The sequence below is a fragment of the Aquila chrysaetos genome, chromosome 10, assembly GCF_900496995.4.
Source record: "Aquila chrysaetos chrysaetos chromosome 10, bAquChr1.4, whole genome shotgun sequence".
In the NCBI taxonomy this organism is placed as follows: Eukaryota; Metazoa; Chordata; class Aves; order Accipitriformes; family Accipitridae; genus Aquila; species Aquila chrysaetos.
In genome coordinates, this window is record NC_044013.1 from 42,029,636 (window position 1) to 42,042,286 (window position 12,651).

General features: G+C 46.6%; 2 protein-coding genes across 29 annotated transcripts in view; one reads left to right on the forward strand and one right to left on the reverse strand.

The window, feature by feature from the left end:
• The window catches only part of LOC115347370, a 40,415-nt gene extending 39,783 nt beyond the window's left edge, over positions 1–632 (forward strand). The window contains exons 10-11 of the mRNA XM_030028706.2: positions 323–415; positions 519–632. Coding sequence (XP_029884566.1) covers positions 323–415; positions 519–538 — 113 coding nt within the window. The 3' untranslated portion in view covers positions 539–632. The remainder of the gene's footprint in view (positions 1–322; positions 416–518) is intronic.
• A 2,735-nt stretch (positions 633–3,367) lies between these two features.
• The window catches only part of MSI2 (musashi RNA binding protein 2), a 260,659-nt gene continuing 251,375 nt past the window's right edge, over positions 3,368–12,651 (reverse strand). For 11 of the 28 annotated variants that reach the window (XR_003925470.2, XR_003925469.2, XR_003925468.2 and 8 more), the window contains 3 exons: positions 12,379–12,533; positions 10,467–10,544; positions 3,368–8,156 (listed from right to left, as the gene is read on the reverse strand). Coding sequence is in view for 21 of the 28 variants with exons in the window: in XM_030028680.2 (XP_029884540.1) it covers positions 10,503–10,544; positions 12,379–12,533 (197 nt within the window). In the remaining 7 variants the exon portion in view is untranslated. Of the gene's footprint in view, positions 8,157–10,466; positions 10,545–12,378; positions 12,588–12,651 lie in introns of those variants that run through there. The other 17 variants (XM_030028674.2, XM_030028685.2, XM_030028688.2 and 14 more) reach the window with 6 other exon arrangements.

Sequence of the window (12,651 nt, forward strand, 5' to 3'; positions counted from 1 at the left end):
TGGCATCAGCGGGGTGCGGGCTGGACACCGTCACCGCCACCGTCACCGGCTCCGCACCGGGACCTCGGCTGGTCCCCAGGATCTGCGGCTGTGGGGCCGCGCCAGCTGCTCCTGCAGGAAAAGCGGCAGTGGATGGGAACGCGCGCGAGCATCGCCAGCCCCGACCCCGTCGCGGTTTAGTTATTAATGTTGGTAAGGTCAAGCCGGGTGCGTGGGGTTTGGCGACCTGCGCTCGCTCCCACCCTGGGAAAAAGGGCTTCAAGGACCGGGCTCTTTCACTCATACCAAAAAGAAACTTTAATTTTCTTTGTTCACCCTGCAGACAAGAAATTACTGAGCAGCGGATGCGAGCGGCAGACGCCAGCCTGGCCCGTGGGAGCCTGCGCCGCCGCTAATTACAGCCGCTGCCATGGAGGTAAATAGCAGGGAAATCAGCCTTCGACTGATTCAGAAATGAAGTCAAGTATCGGTGCCCTTTGCAAACAGCTAATGAATTACAAGTATCTCTCTATACGCAGGAGCTGCCATCACCTCATGACCAATGGAAAACCGCAGCCAGGCACCCTCGAAATGTGGAGCCTGCTGTAATTGTTCATGTGTTATGATATTTAAAATAATTGAATGCAGACTAGTATAAAGGTTGTTTTTTTTTTTTTTTGGGGGGGGGTGCGGTGTCATTATAATCAGGGTTTCCATGCTCGGCGCTCTCAGGCTGCGCACCGGGTGGCATCCAGGCTCGTGCCTGCCACAGGGATCAGTACTCTGCGGAACAAATGAGCTTTAAAACCCCTCTATTTTATTATTGTTTATTAATAATTAGGAGGCCCTTGTAAATAGCCATGAAAGGAAGTGCTTAAGCTCGTAATTAATAAATGCTGGCTTGGTTTCTGCTGCCAAACTGCAGCCTTGAGATGCCTGATGGGGGACGCGCAGCTCTGCCGAAACCGGAGGGTGCTTGCGTCTGCGCCGCAGGTTAATAAACCCGGGAAATATCGCCCGAGTCCCCGGGACAGCCAGGACAGCCGCCTCTGTAGCGGGGTCCCGCTTAGCCGTGCCCCCGTGGCACAGGGGCACGGGACGGAGATGGGGATGCAGGGATGCGGGGGGCTCGTCCGTCTGCCGTGGGTGCCGCGGCGTGGGCTTCCCAGCACCCGCCGCGTGGGTTCCACTGCAAAACCCCAAAGAGCCCCGGCTGCCTCCTGAAACCCATCGTTACGGCTGGGTCATAAATGTTTATGACAGGAGGGAAAGGAAGCAAATCACATTTATATCCCTTGTTTTCTTTATCGGGGCACTAATTTGACAGGGAAGGGAAATTTTTGCTTATTTTACAACTCTGATTTTGGCTGCAATTTGATTTCAGTAGCTGGGAGGCGAACACAAAATCTTATTTTTATTCCGGAGTCGGTATAAAAATTTACATTTTGACACAGACCCCCGCTAACATTTTAGTGCAGATATAGCGGGCCTCCGGGCTTTTCACAAAACACATAACCCAACATATAATACACTCATAATTCACTAATGTTTGCTGAATGACAGGGTTAAGTGGCTGCTATTCCCGGCCTCCCACCACACTAATGTACTCCAGACCTGCGCTCCTTTTCTTCTGGATTGCAGTCAAATCGTTTCCTGCAGCCCTCGCAGTGGAAGCTCCTTCCACCCCGAATAAACACTACTTCCGAAATTATTTTCATTTGTTTTTCTAATCTAATTTTCCCCTCGGTGCTCCACTAATCATCAATCCCATTAAGGGCTTGATGTGTTGACTGCTTTCCAGAGAGGAGCCCGCCCCGCATCCCGCCGCGCGATGACCTTCACCGGCACGTTCCCGGCTGAGCCCCCCGCTGCCGTCCCCCCCACCGGGACCCCGCGGCGGGGCCGGACCCGGAGGCAGTGCCCGTGGCGGGGGCTGAGAGGTTGGTGGGTGCCGGTGGGGCTGGACCGCTTCCCTCCATCCCAGCCCAAACCCACATCCCGACCTCCTGGTGGGAACTTGTGTCATCCTGGGCAAAATAACGTGAATGTTTAAGATATAAAAGGGGGGGGGGGGGGGGGGGGGGGGGGAGCTGGCTCCGGTCCACTTCAAGTGCCAAAGTAAAATATCCTCTGGTGAAATATCTGAGCTGCGAAGAGGGTGGGAAGCCAGACAACGCATGTCGCTCCCAATGAGAAAAATAAACGGCGAGCGTGTGGCCGAGGAATTTATCTAACTGGATTGGGAATATATTCCCACCCGCCGCCCTTCCTGGGAATGGGATTTGTGCCGCCGCGGAGAGGACGAGCTCACGTCCCGGCTCGGCTGCCTTTTGTCGCGGGGACCCGGAGCTCAGCCCCCGACGGGGAGGTTGGGGCTGGTTTTCCTTCTTTCCCGGTGAGTTTTTTGCTCTCCTCTCTCGGCAGGGCCCTGAGCTGGGCGGCCCAGGGGGTGGCTGGGTCCAGCCTTCCCAGGTAGTAAAAGTTGCTCAGAAACCTTAAATCTAGGGAGGGACGAGGAGGAACCAGGCTGGGAAACCCTCCTGCCCTTCACCGCGGCACCTTGCCAGCTGGCACGGCCGAAAACCAGGTCTGTAGAGCAAACCAACACAAACCCTCCAGACTCATCTTCCTCCTCCTCCTGCAGCCGTCCCCCCGAAGGCACACGGATGGGTTTGCTGCTGTTTACAGGAAATTTGGTGGTTGTTTTCCCTCCGAAGGCATGCTGCTCCGTTTCCCCCAGCCAGCTGCCCTCTCCTCTCTGAGGCAAGGTAAGCCGGTCCCCCAAAGGGAAGGGAAGGACAAAGCAGGTATGATTTTTTTTTTTTCCACCCCAAGTATCTCTGTAAGACACACTGAGATTGATAAATAGATACACTGATAGGTACCTAGACAGAAATATCTCTAAGCTGCAGAGTAAAGCTCTTCGCCTCTGGCAAGGCTTGCAGAGCACCCCTCGGACACGTGTTCGGAACATGGGGTTGAGTGAAAGCCATTAAAAACGGTGACACTTGTCACTGATGTCCTTTACCTCATGTTTCCTGTGCCGGGTTATTTTTACGACAATTTGACGCGTCTGCGGGGGGTTGGCAGCAGCCGTACAGCAATCCTGCCACGTCCCCCTTATCGACGCTTTCTCCAGGGAAAGGACGCGGTCCCTGGGCAGGGATGCGATGCCAAAAAGGTGCCTGGCAGCGCACGGCACGAGGGACTGGACTGGGAGCACCGCGCGGGGGGACGGGGACAGGGACGAGGTCAGGGATGCGCCGGTCCAGCCCCGCCACCCGGGAGCAGGAGGGGCGATGGGTGATGGGGCTGCGCACTGGCCTCCCCCCTCCCCAGGAATAAACGTTTCACCCCCCCCCCCCCCGAATGAAAGGGACTCCACGGATCTGTTCAAAACAGTTTATTGTATTTTTTCGTCAGACAAACACATTGATTTCTGGACCACAGTAGAGGATGGAAACCTTTCACAAACTTATTTATTTGAAAATACAAATATAAAATTATACTTTCCACATCTGTGATGTGAGAGACCCCCATCCACATAGTATTTTACAACAGGGCTTTAGAAAGCCATACACAGAGACCTGAAAGATGCTTGATATATATAGATACATATATATATGTATATATATAAAAAAAAAGTCACTACCAAAGTTCTCATCAGTTCATACTAAAGTATAAAAGGAAGGGCTAGGCCTGCCACTGTGCCATAGTTTATTTAGGTACATTTATGACCACCTGAAATGCTTAGACTTGCATCCTAGTACTGATGGAGTTCAGACCTCGTACAACAGAGAATGACGGGGATTTGCTACCTACGACGGTCGACGCGACACACGAGCCCACGCGTGGTGTTACGAGTATGTACAGAACAGAGAGCCGGGCGCACGGGCGAGTCCTGCTTCCCCCCAGGCTGCCGGGGCTTCACCCTGCTCGGACACGGAGCTCTCTCGAGACAACACAGTCGGACTGTTTGGGAACCGAGAACCGATCACGAGGATTTACTTTCTCAAACTACTTTTTTTTTTTTTTTTTTTTTTGGTAATTTTTATTACAGTATTAAAGTATTGCTTAGCTTACAGAATCTCCTCACGTAGTGTTCGCACACGGCAATGGGTTTGACTTGGATTCTGTACGTATGAAACTCTACAGTGTCTGTGCGCAGACCGGGATCTGCCGGTGTGTCTTCGATGCATCCTGTCTCTTCACCTTACACTAACTTCAGTTTTCTGTTTGAACTATTTCGCTTAAAAAAACAAACCAAACCACTAAAAAAAATAATTCAGAAAATTCCACCCAAGAGACATTTCCATAGCATAAAAGACAGCTATGAGTTAGTGTTGGTTTTTTTTTTTTTTGTAAACAGTTTCATATGCAATATCATACATAACCATGGCTGGCCTTCAGTAAAAATGTAGTAAACTATATTGCTTTATTATCAATTATGTTGCATTGAGTGAATGGCAGAAACGAAACAAGAAGGTAACTGTGGCTGGAGTCGCTAGCCCTCATTCACACTACAGATGAAAACAGCATCCTAGGCTTCAGAGCAGGGAAGAAAAGAAATCCGAACACCTTTCAGGTCGTTATTACCAACAATTACCCAATGGTTTAACTAGCCTAGCAAGATGTGTAACATTCACCAGCGGTACGCTGCTGTACAATGGAAAAAAAATAAACTTACAGCAAAGAGAGCCATGCTACCTTAAAGTCCAAGCTACAAATTCAACTTAAAATGAACATTCATGAAGTAGAAGAAAAAAAAAAATAAAAAGGACAGATCAGGCTTCGTTTTAATCAAGCCAATCACAGAGGACTTTATGATTTTGAAGGGGGGGAGGGTACCCGAGCCTTTGTGGCTTGCTACAGCTCCTCTCAAAATGTCCCTCGGGCGCGGGGTGCACCCGTCCCACGGCACGGTCGGCGCGGTGCCAGGCGCTCCGGGCAGGGGACGAACCTGCCCGCGGCGCTGCCCGCGCTGGGGAGGTGCTTTGGGTGCCCATTTCACACAACTAGATGGAAATCTCTCTCTTTTTGGTCACTCCGGGGGTAGCGGGTCCGTCCGAGATACTTGGAAAGAAAAGGGCGATATCCCTCGTAAGGATCCTTCACTCGCTGTGCTTGACTAAAACAAAGGTGGAGCTGCACCTTTGTGCTGAAAAATTTACAAAAAACCCCCAAACAAACCAACAAAGGAAAGAAAAAACCCCTTCGAAATGGATTTCTAGATGAGTGGGGGACTAACGTGAACCTTAGTCTAGGTAGCCACATCAAAACATATCGGATTCCACGACATTTGTGCTATGGGCCACTGGGACTTCTCAAAAGGTATATAAACATCTAAAACATATTCACACAGATTAGCAATTTCTTCTGAGCATTCTTAAAAAAATATTTTTTTTTTCTCTTAGTAAAATCGTTTTAATATACCGTGCCTCCCTCTTTTAAAAAATAAATTAAAAAAATCCAGTTTTGCATATCTAGCATTAGCATTTAAGGTAGTATGGCACATCCCCTTTTCAAAGTCAAGGGTGGGGATCTACAAATGCCTTAGGAGTTTGCCAGCATTTTTAACATTGTGAGACCTTTGGTTAGTTGAAACCGCATCAGATCAGCAAAAGAAAAAAAAACAAGAGAAAAAAACCAAAGAAAAGAGGAAAGAAAAAAAAAAAAGGAAAACCTTCCCAAAATTATTAGCATTTTTTTCTTAAATAAGAGAAAGTTCTATCCTTACTGGTCCTAAATCTGAATAACTACATCTAAATTTTTAACCTTAATTACGATACACCTACCAATATGTACTAGAAGAGGAAGAGAGAAAGAGGGGGGGAAAAATTCACTACACTAGCATCAGGACAGCACTCTTACAAGATAGCCATTTTATACACTATTAACATACAACAATGATCAACAAAGAATATTCTATGAGGTGACAGGGAATGGAGAGGAAAACCAACTGGTAGTACAGTACATCATCAACATTGACAAAATATCAATAAAAAATTCCCTGACGGTACATTGAATTTCAGGGAATTTGGTTTGTTGTTTTTTTTCGTTTTTATTTTTTAAAGAATTGTTTTATTTATTTTATTACTTGATCAAGTCTCAATATTTAAAAAGCGTCCAGCATTTTGCTTAAACCTGGTTGTTCTGAAATAAGAAAAAAACCTAAAATATTACATAAAAAGCATGATTCTTTTTAAAAACAAGAAAAACAAGGTTTTCTCCTTTCGGTTAGCAGTATGGTGCCTTGTTTTTGTTAAAGATGCCTTGCTCTACCTTGTCTATTGAATGTCTACATTAGTCTACTTGTTAGTAAAATTTACAAAAATAGGAGTGCAGCAGCTCTTTTTAACAAATGTCGCATTCAGTGTCTTATACTGGCTGTACCTAAAGTACCAAATTTATAAACGTAACAATTTAAAAAAATATTAATAAAACTTGTCAATATTACGTTAAAAAAAGAAGAAATATATCCACACTACAGTATGTTCTTAATGCCACCTACCATGTTGTACTTCTAGTTTGCTGTTGCAGGCCTATTTACCAATATTAAAAAAATTAAATTAAAAAATATCCTTCATAAGTTTCCTCCCCCAACAGAGGACCATATATATAACAGCCAAATATTAAACATGTGCAAATAGGAAACTGTCAGTTTTTCCCCTACCAGTCACAGTGCAATGATGTTTTATACTTTATTTTTTTTTAAAATTCTGTTTACAACTACAATAAATTAAAATCTTCCGTTGCTTCTAGGGTGAAACTTGTAGCACTGAGGTATTCCCAAAAAAAAAACAAAACAAAAAAACCAAACCGAAGTTGCTTTCCTAATTTGTTAATACAGAAAGTAATGGATAAAAAAGGTAACCATGCAAGCTTTAAAGCCGCTCTGCCTGCAGCAGGCGAGCGCGGAGGAGGGACCTCGCCTCCGCCCGGGCTGCGCAGGGTGCCCAGAGCAGCTGAAATGACTGGACAGCAAGTTGATCTAGTTTGAAACAACAACTAAAAAAAAAAAAAAAAAAAAAGGTGTGCTTTGAACCATAAATGCGTTAAATAGGAAAAAATCGTAGCTTCTTTTTCAGTCTTGGGAAAAGCAGGTTTTAAATTAAAAAAATACCACTAGACTGTTCCTTTGTAAGCTGTGCACGTCTGATAGCGAAGATGCTGGTATGACGCTAGGAGAGCTGGAAGGTCTACCACGCCTACGGAGCAAGCTGAACAGTGTGTGCATCTCCTAACTCCCGCGGGCCAGCTCCGGCAGTTGGTCAAAAAGTCTAAAACTTTCTTTTTTTTCTTCCATTTTCATAGAGAAACTGCCTTAGGCTGACTCCATCACAAAAATAGGTTTGTATTTCTCTTTCTTAATAGTTTATATGTAGTTAATGGAATTGTATTTACAGTTTTTTTTTTTTTTTTCAGAATTCACAATTTCAAAAAACCTTATATCACCTCTTTCAACAAAAAAAAGCACTTATAGAAAAAGGACGCACAAAAAGTTTGTAGTCCTTGCCTTATTGCCGAAAATAGATAGAATTAGGTTAACGAAGACTCCACAAACGAAAAGAAGGGCTAGAGAACCTGCTGCTCACCCGTGCCCCCCGTGCCCTGCAAGGCCACCCCGAAACCGTGCCCGCCGCCGGCTCTGCTCCCCCCGCCGCCCTCGGCGGCCGCAGAGCCGGCACCAGCGGCTGAGACTCCTGTCACCATCTCAGCATCCTTTAAGCAACAACGACTACGTAAAACAGAAGGGAGAAGGAGGGGAGGTGGGAAAGAAAAAACGAAAGAAACCCCTTAATATAAACAGTTACGCTATGGTTAGGCTCTTGCTAGATACACAAAGAATTAGAACTACGTGGCTACGAGACTATGTCAAAATGCTACGAAAAAATGTGGTTTGGAGAGGTTTAAAAAGAGGGGGGGGGAACCCATCAAGAAAATAAAACGAACAAGAAATGGATTTTATATACATACTTTTAAAAGCTGTTGTTTTTATAGTACAGCAGATTCATGAGATGATGAGAGAGATTTTAAACAACCTAAGTCCGTCGAGTGCCACCTCCAGTTTGTTTGCGTTATCGGTGATGATGTAGTGCTCAAAGTCTGATGAGATCACCCAAACATGGGCCCGTTCAGAAACTTCGCCCCGTCTTGCCCGGACATCCAGAGAGACTCTGCGGGGAGGAGAAGGCAGACACAGGACACGGAGGAGAGTCAGAGTTAACGCAGGGCGAGTGGGATTTCTCTAACAAAACCCCCCAAGTGTTTGCAAACGCTTTGCAAAGCCGCGGCGCGCTCAGATCCACACCAAGGGTGAATCCGGAGCGAAACGGCTGAAATGCGGAGGCGTTCCTGGGACTGCCGCCGTGGGAGGGTGTATTTAACGTATTTACTGCTCCTACTTTCCGGCTCCATCCCCGTGGAGTCCAGCTAAGCCCGGACTTCAGGCAGGCAGTGCCTTCCCAGGCAGGCTGGGGTTAGCTGTGTGCTGCTCTGGTTTAGGAACAATAAAATGCGACTTGATATATCGGAAGGACAAAAACCGTTCCTCGGGCATCTGTTACGCCAGGAATTTACACGGTGTCGGTAAAATGAGTTTTTTCTAAAGGCACAGCTGAAGTACTTGAAAGGTAACAACTTTTACACGGGCACACTGCAGCGGTGATGATTTATTTTATAACGCAGGCTTCAGCTTCTAATGCTCTGTTCCTGCCGGTGCTTAACGTTGAGAAGGAAATAAATATTAGGGGACGAGCTCTGCAGGCAGCCGCTCGCAGGGCTGGCTGCGGCGAGGAACGCACCCTGGTCACACGTTTTTTGGGGGTGACCTCCAAAACCCATCCCCAAACGGCCGTGCCCAGGGTGAGGTCCCGCCAGCTCCCCGCGGGTCTGCGGGAACGGCCGGTCCCTGCCCCGGGGACCCGCAGCTCGGCCAAATTCATCCTCATCCTCATCGCCTGCCCCGAGGAGCGGGGGCAGCCGGGGAGGGCGAGGGACCAGATGCCTCGGGATGCACCGCCGCAATAAAAGTTTCAAACTCGCTGGTCCTTGAGGAATTAATAATAAGGCTCATTTCCTCCTCTCAAAATCTATTTTAATTAGTAATGAGCAACATTAAAAGCACTTTCTGTTTTTAAGTCATTAATGGTTTGAGTCTTAATACTGGCCAGTAAATGATGGTTACAGTTTGATGTGTTGTGGTAACTGTAAAATGATTACAATACATTAATCTGATGAACACTGTCTTCGTTGCAGCGTTATTAGCGTGAATTATGATGTTCTGCCTAGGTCTCCAGCCAGCTTTGTGTACCACCTCGTTATTACAAAGGCTGACGGCCCAGAAAACATGAAGGATTCTGACAAATTGATCCGTGAACATACACTGATACGTGAAAATAATAACTGGGATTAAAGCGAGAGTGCTTATGCCACTTCTTTCTTTCCCATAAAAAATACTACTTGGTGGAGCAAATTAATTGACGGAACGATTGCAGGTAATCTTGGGTGGATGTGGGTAGATGAAGAGTAAATAGAAAACCCCTTTATCCACTAGCATTTAGGTATAAATCTATTTTTGTATAATTTAAAGCCTCCAAACGTTTTCCACAGTTCCCAGCCCCTTGACTAACTGCAATTCTAATTTCATACACTGATTTTGAACGTAAAACATGTGACATTGATCAGGTAGTGCTGGGCAAAAGGCAGAGAAATAAAATCTGTCACATCCATTACATTTGTCTGCGTGGACTAAGAGCTCTAGAGGTAAACCTGTGCCATTTAATGCGGTAAGTTCTGTTTTTCATTGACTGACTTTTCTAATCTACTCTATTCTCGGTGTAAGAATATTTGTTTGCAAAGATGAATAAGCCAAGGGCCAAAAAAATTTAAAACAAAAATTAAACATTTAATTAACTTGAGCTTAGTTCAAAGGGTAGGAAACTGGCAGTGATCCAAGGATGCATTACTCAGGTAATGTCTTTAATTTAATTTGCTTAGGTTTAATTTTTTTTTTAATCTTGATAATTGCTCTATGGTTACTAGTTACAATGTTATCTTTTAGCTGTAATATTTGGTACAGCACTTAATTAAGAATGATGGTTTCTCTGTAATAAAGCGGTGGGGCTCGTCTATTTTTAGACCAGTGCATTGGTAGCAGATCTATAATCCCCATCGGGACGCTGTCAGCTGGCCCTCGGTTGCTTCCCCACAGGTTTCTGGGATTGCTGGTTTTTCTGTGGGGCTTTTGCCTCTCCAAACTATTGCACTAAGTGTCCTGAGTATGAAAATGTGACTTTTGGGGGGTTTAGCTCCCGATCTGTCTTCCAGTTTCCAACCCATGAGATTGATTTGAATAACATAAATCACAGAAAGGAATGATTAAAGGCCAAGGAAAGACGAAATGAAGATAAAAAATTGTTCACTTAAAGTAAATATAGGGGAGATGGTAGTTTAGCACAAAGTACAAATGGTATATACTGTAATACCTCCAAGTGAGATGGCAACCAACCATGTGTAACGTTTCAATGGTATCCATTTGTAAAAGCCGTTGCAATCAAAGGTCCCTAAAATTGTACAATTGTTAAGTTCATCAGTGCTCTATACATGGGAAGAGATGATTATTAATTTTGGCAAGAAATTATCAAAGGACTTGAAAGACTGTGTTGCCAGCATGAATAGGTATTTCCGAGAGCTGTTCTGGTCACCACTGAGTCGGTGTGCTGAACCCTACGGTTACCTTTCCAAGACCATAATCTTCTCATTCCCCCAGTTGCAAGAATAAGCTTTGGGTTTTCCCTTCTTTATTTTTAAACCAGGGTTAGTAAATGGAGAGTGTTAAATAAATATATATGTAAAAAAAGCTACGGGATTCTTTGCAGTTATTGGGGGAAATTAAGAGGCTGCCAATCTGCAAGTCAGATACAAAATCGTTCTTTGGAGAAGTGTTAGTGCAGACAAATCCGGATACCCAGCCTTGTACCTCGTATCCTATTACTTGAAAAATCGGGATGTTGCTGAGGCCAAAGTGCCCGAGTTTTCAAGAACAAACAGGTCTTCTTCTTTAGGTGAAAAATGGAAATAAGAGGTGTTGTAAGTGGTGAGAGATGGCAGTTTAAATTGATGTAGCTCTTAGCAGAGTAATAATATTCTGCGTTTAGTACTAGAATTGATCCGAAGGGATTGTCAAGTCCCCGGCGTGACCACGGGAGGGGCAGGACCGGGACGGGAATTGAGCACAAGGGCACAAAGGGAAGCAGCAGGGGTTTTTCTGTCTTTTTGGGTACTGGTTGCTTATGCAATAAAAATAATACAATTTCAGGAACTTTGTCTGCACTACGCTCCTGCTCCCCTCACTCATCCAATTCGGTCAGAGAGTGAAATTCTCCGCTCAGTTTGAGGGATCTGGGGGGAGCCCTCTGTACTTTGCTATGTTTGTTGTACAAGAGGAAAAAAAATCTCATCGTTTTACTACAAAAAGGGAAACAACTTCAGTTGCAGTTTTTCTGTTCGGGAGACTGACAGCCACCAAAGAGGTCCAACCGCATTCATGCTAACACACACAGGTAAAACAGCGCGATCCGAAAAAACAGCATGCAGCTTTGTTAAGCAAATCTCCATCGCCCGTCATTAGTGAGATTGCAGACCCACGCGGCATTAAAGAGGCACTTTTCCAACAACTTGACGACTAAACGGTAGCGACTTACTCGTAACCTGCAGATTTTAAGGACTGTCGGCAATGGCTGGAAGCGACCCAGGAGGTCAGCCCGTGCCAGCTCCGCGGGGACGCTGCCGCCACAGGGACGGCCGTCCCCTCGCCGGGGTGGCTGTGGGCAACCCCGGGGTCCTGCCGGCCGAATTAACGAGCCGCTTTTTGCTCGTTTAGGAGCCGGGACCGGTGCGTCGTCTGCAAACGGGCGCATCAGCCGGGACGGGTGGTTGGGCTGATATAAAGCCCGTACAGATAAGCAGGAACTTTAGAGCCCCTCATTATTAAGTTTTACGTTATTATATAAAATAATAACAGAAATTATTATTATTATTAATAATATTATTTATTTATTATTACTTCCTTTTGAGATGCGTCACGTCTGGGCCGCGGAAGGCGCCAGACAAGCCTTTCCAGCCGAGCTGGGAACCGGAGCGGCGCAGCCCGCGGGCAGCTCCAGCGGCTCGGGCGCAGCTCCGGCAGGCTACGGCAGCAAGGCGCTACGCTCGCCGTCAGGTCATCGTTAACCAAAAAAAAAAAAAAAAAAACCAACCCCCAAAAAACCCCAACGTAACCCCCCCGCCCCCCACCACCGCTCCGACGTCATTAACCAACGAAAAAAACAAAACCCAAAACCCCCCCCCCCCGGACCCAGAAGCGGGGGCGGCGGCTCTGGCGCCGGCGGTACTTACGGCGATCCCGTGGCCGAAGCCGGAGCCCGGCTGCGGGCTGGCGGCGCTTATGTAGTTACCCACGCCGGAGTCCTGGCTGGCTGTGCCGTAGAGGTCCGCGACGGGCCCTGGGCTGTTGGCCCCGGGGAAGCCTCCGGGTCGGGCTGGGTTGGAGCCTGCCGGGGAAGCGGGTGCGCCAAAATTCGGTTGAGCACTGTAGCTATTCAAGACTGGTGTGCAGAGAATAAAGCTGGGTATGAGGCCAGACGCCGGGCATGCACCGTTATTACAAAG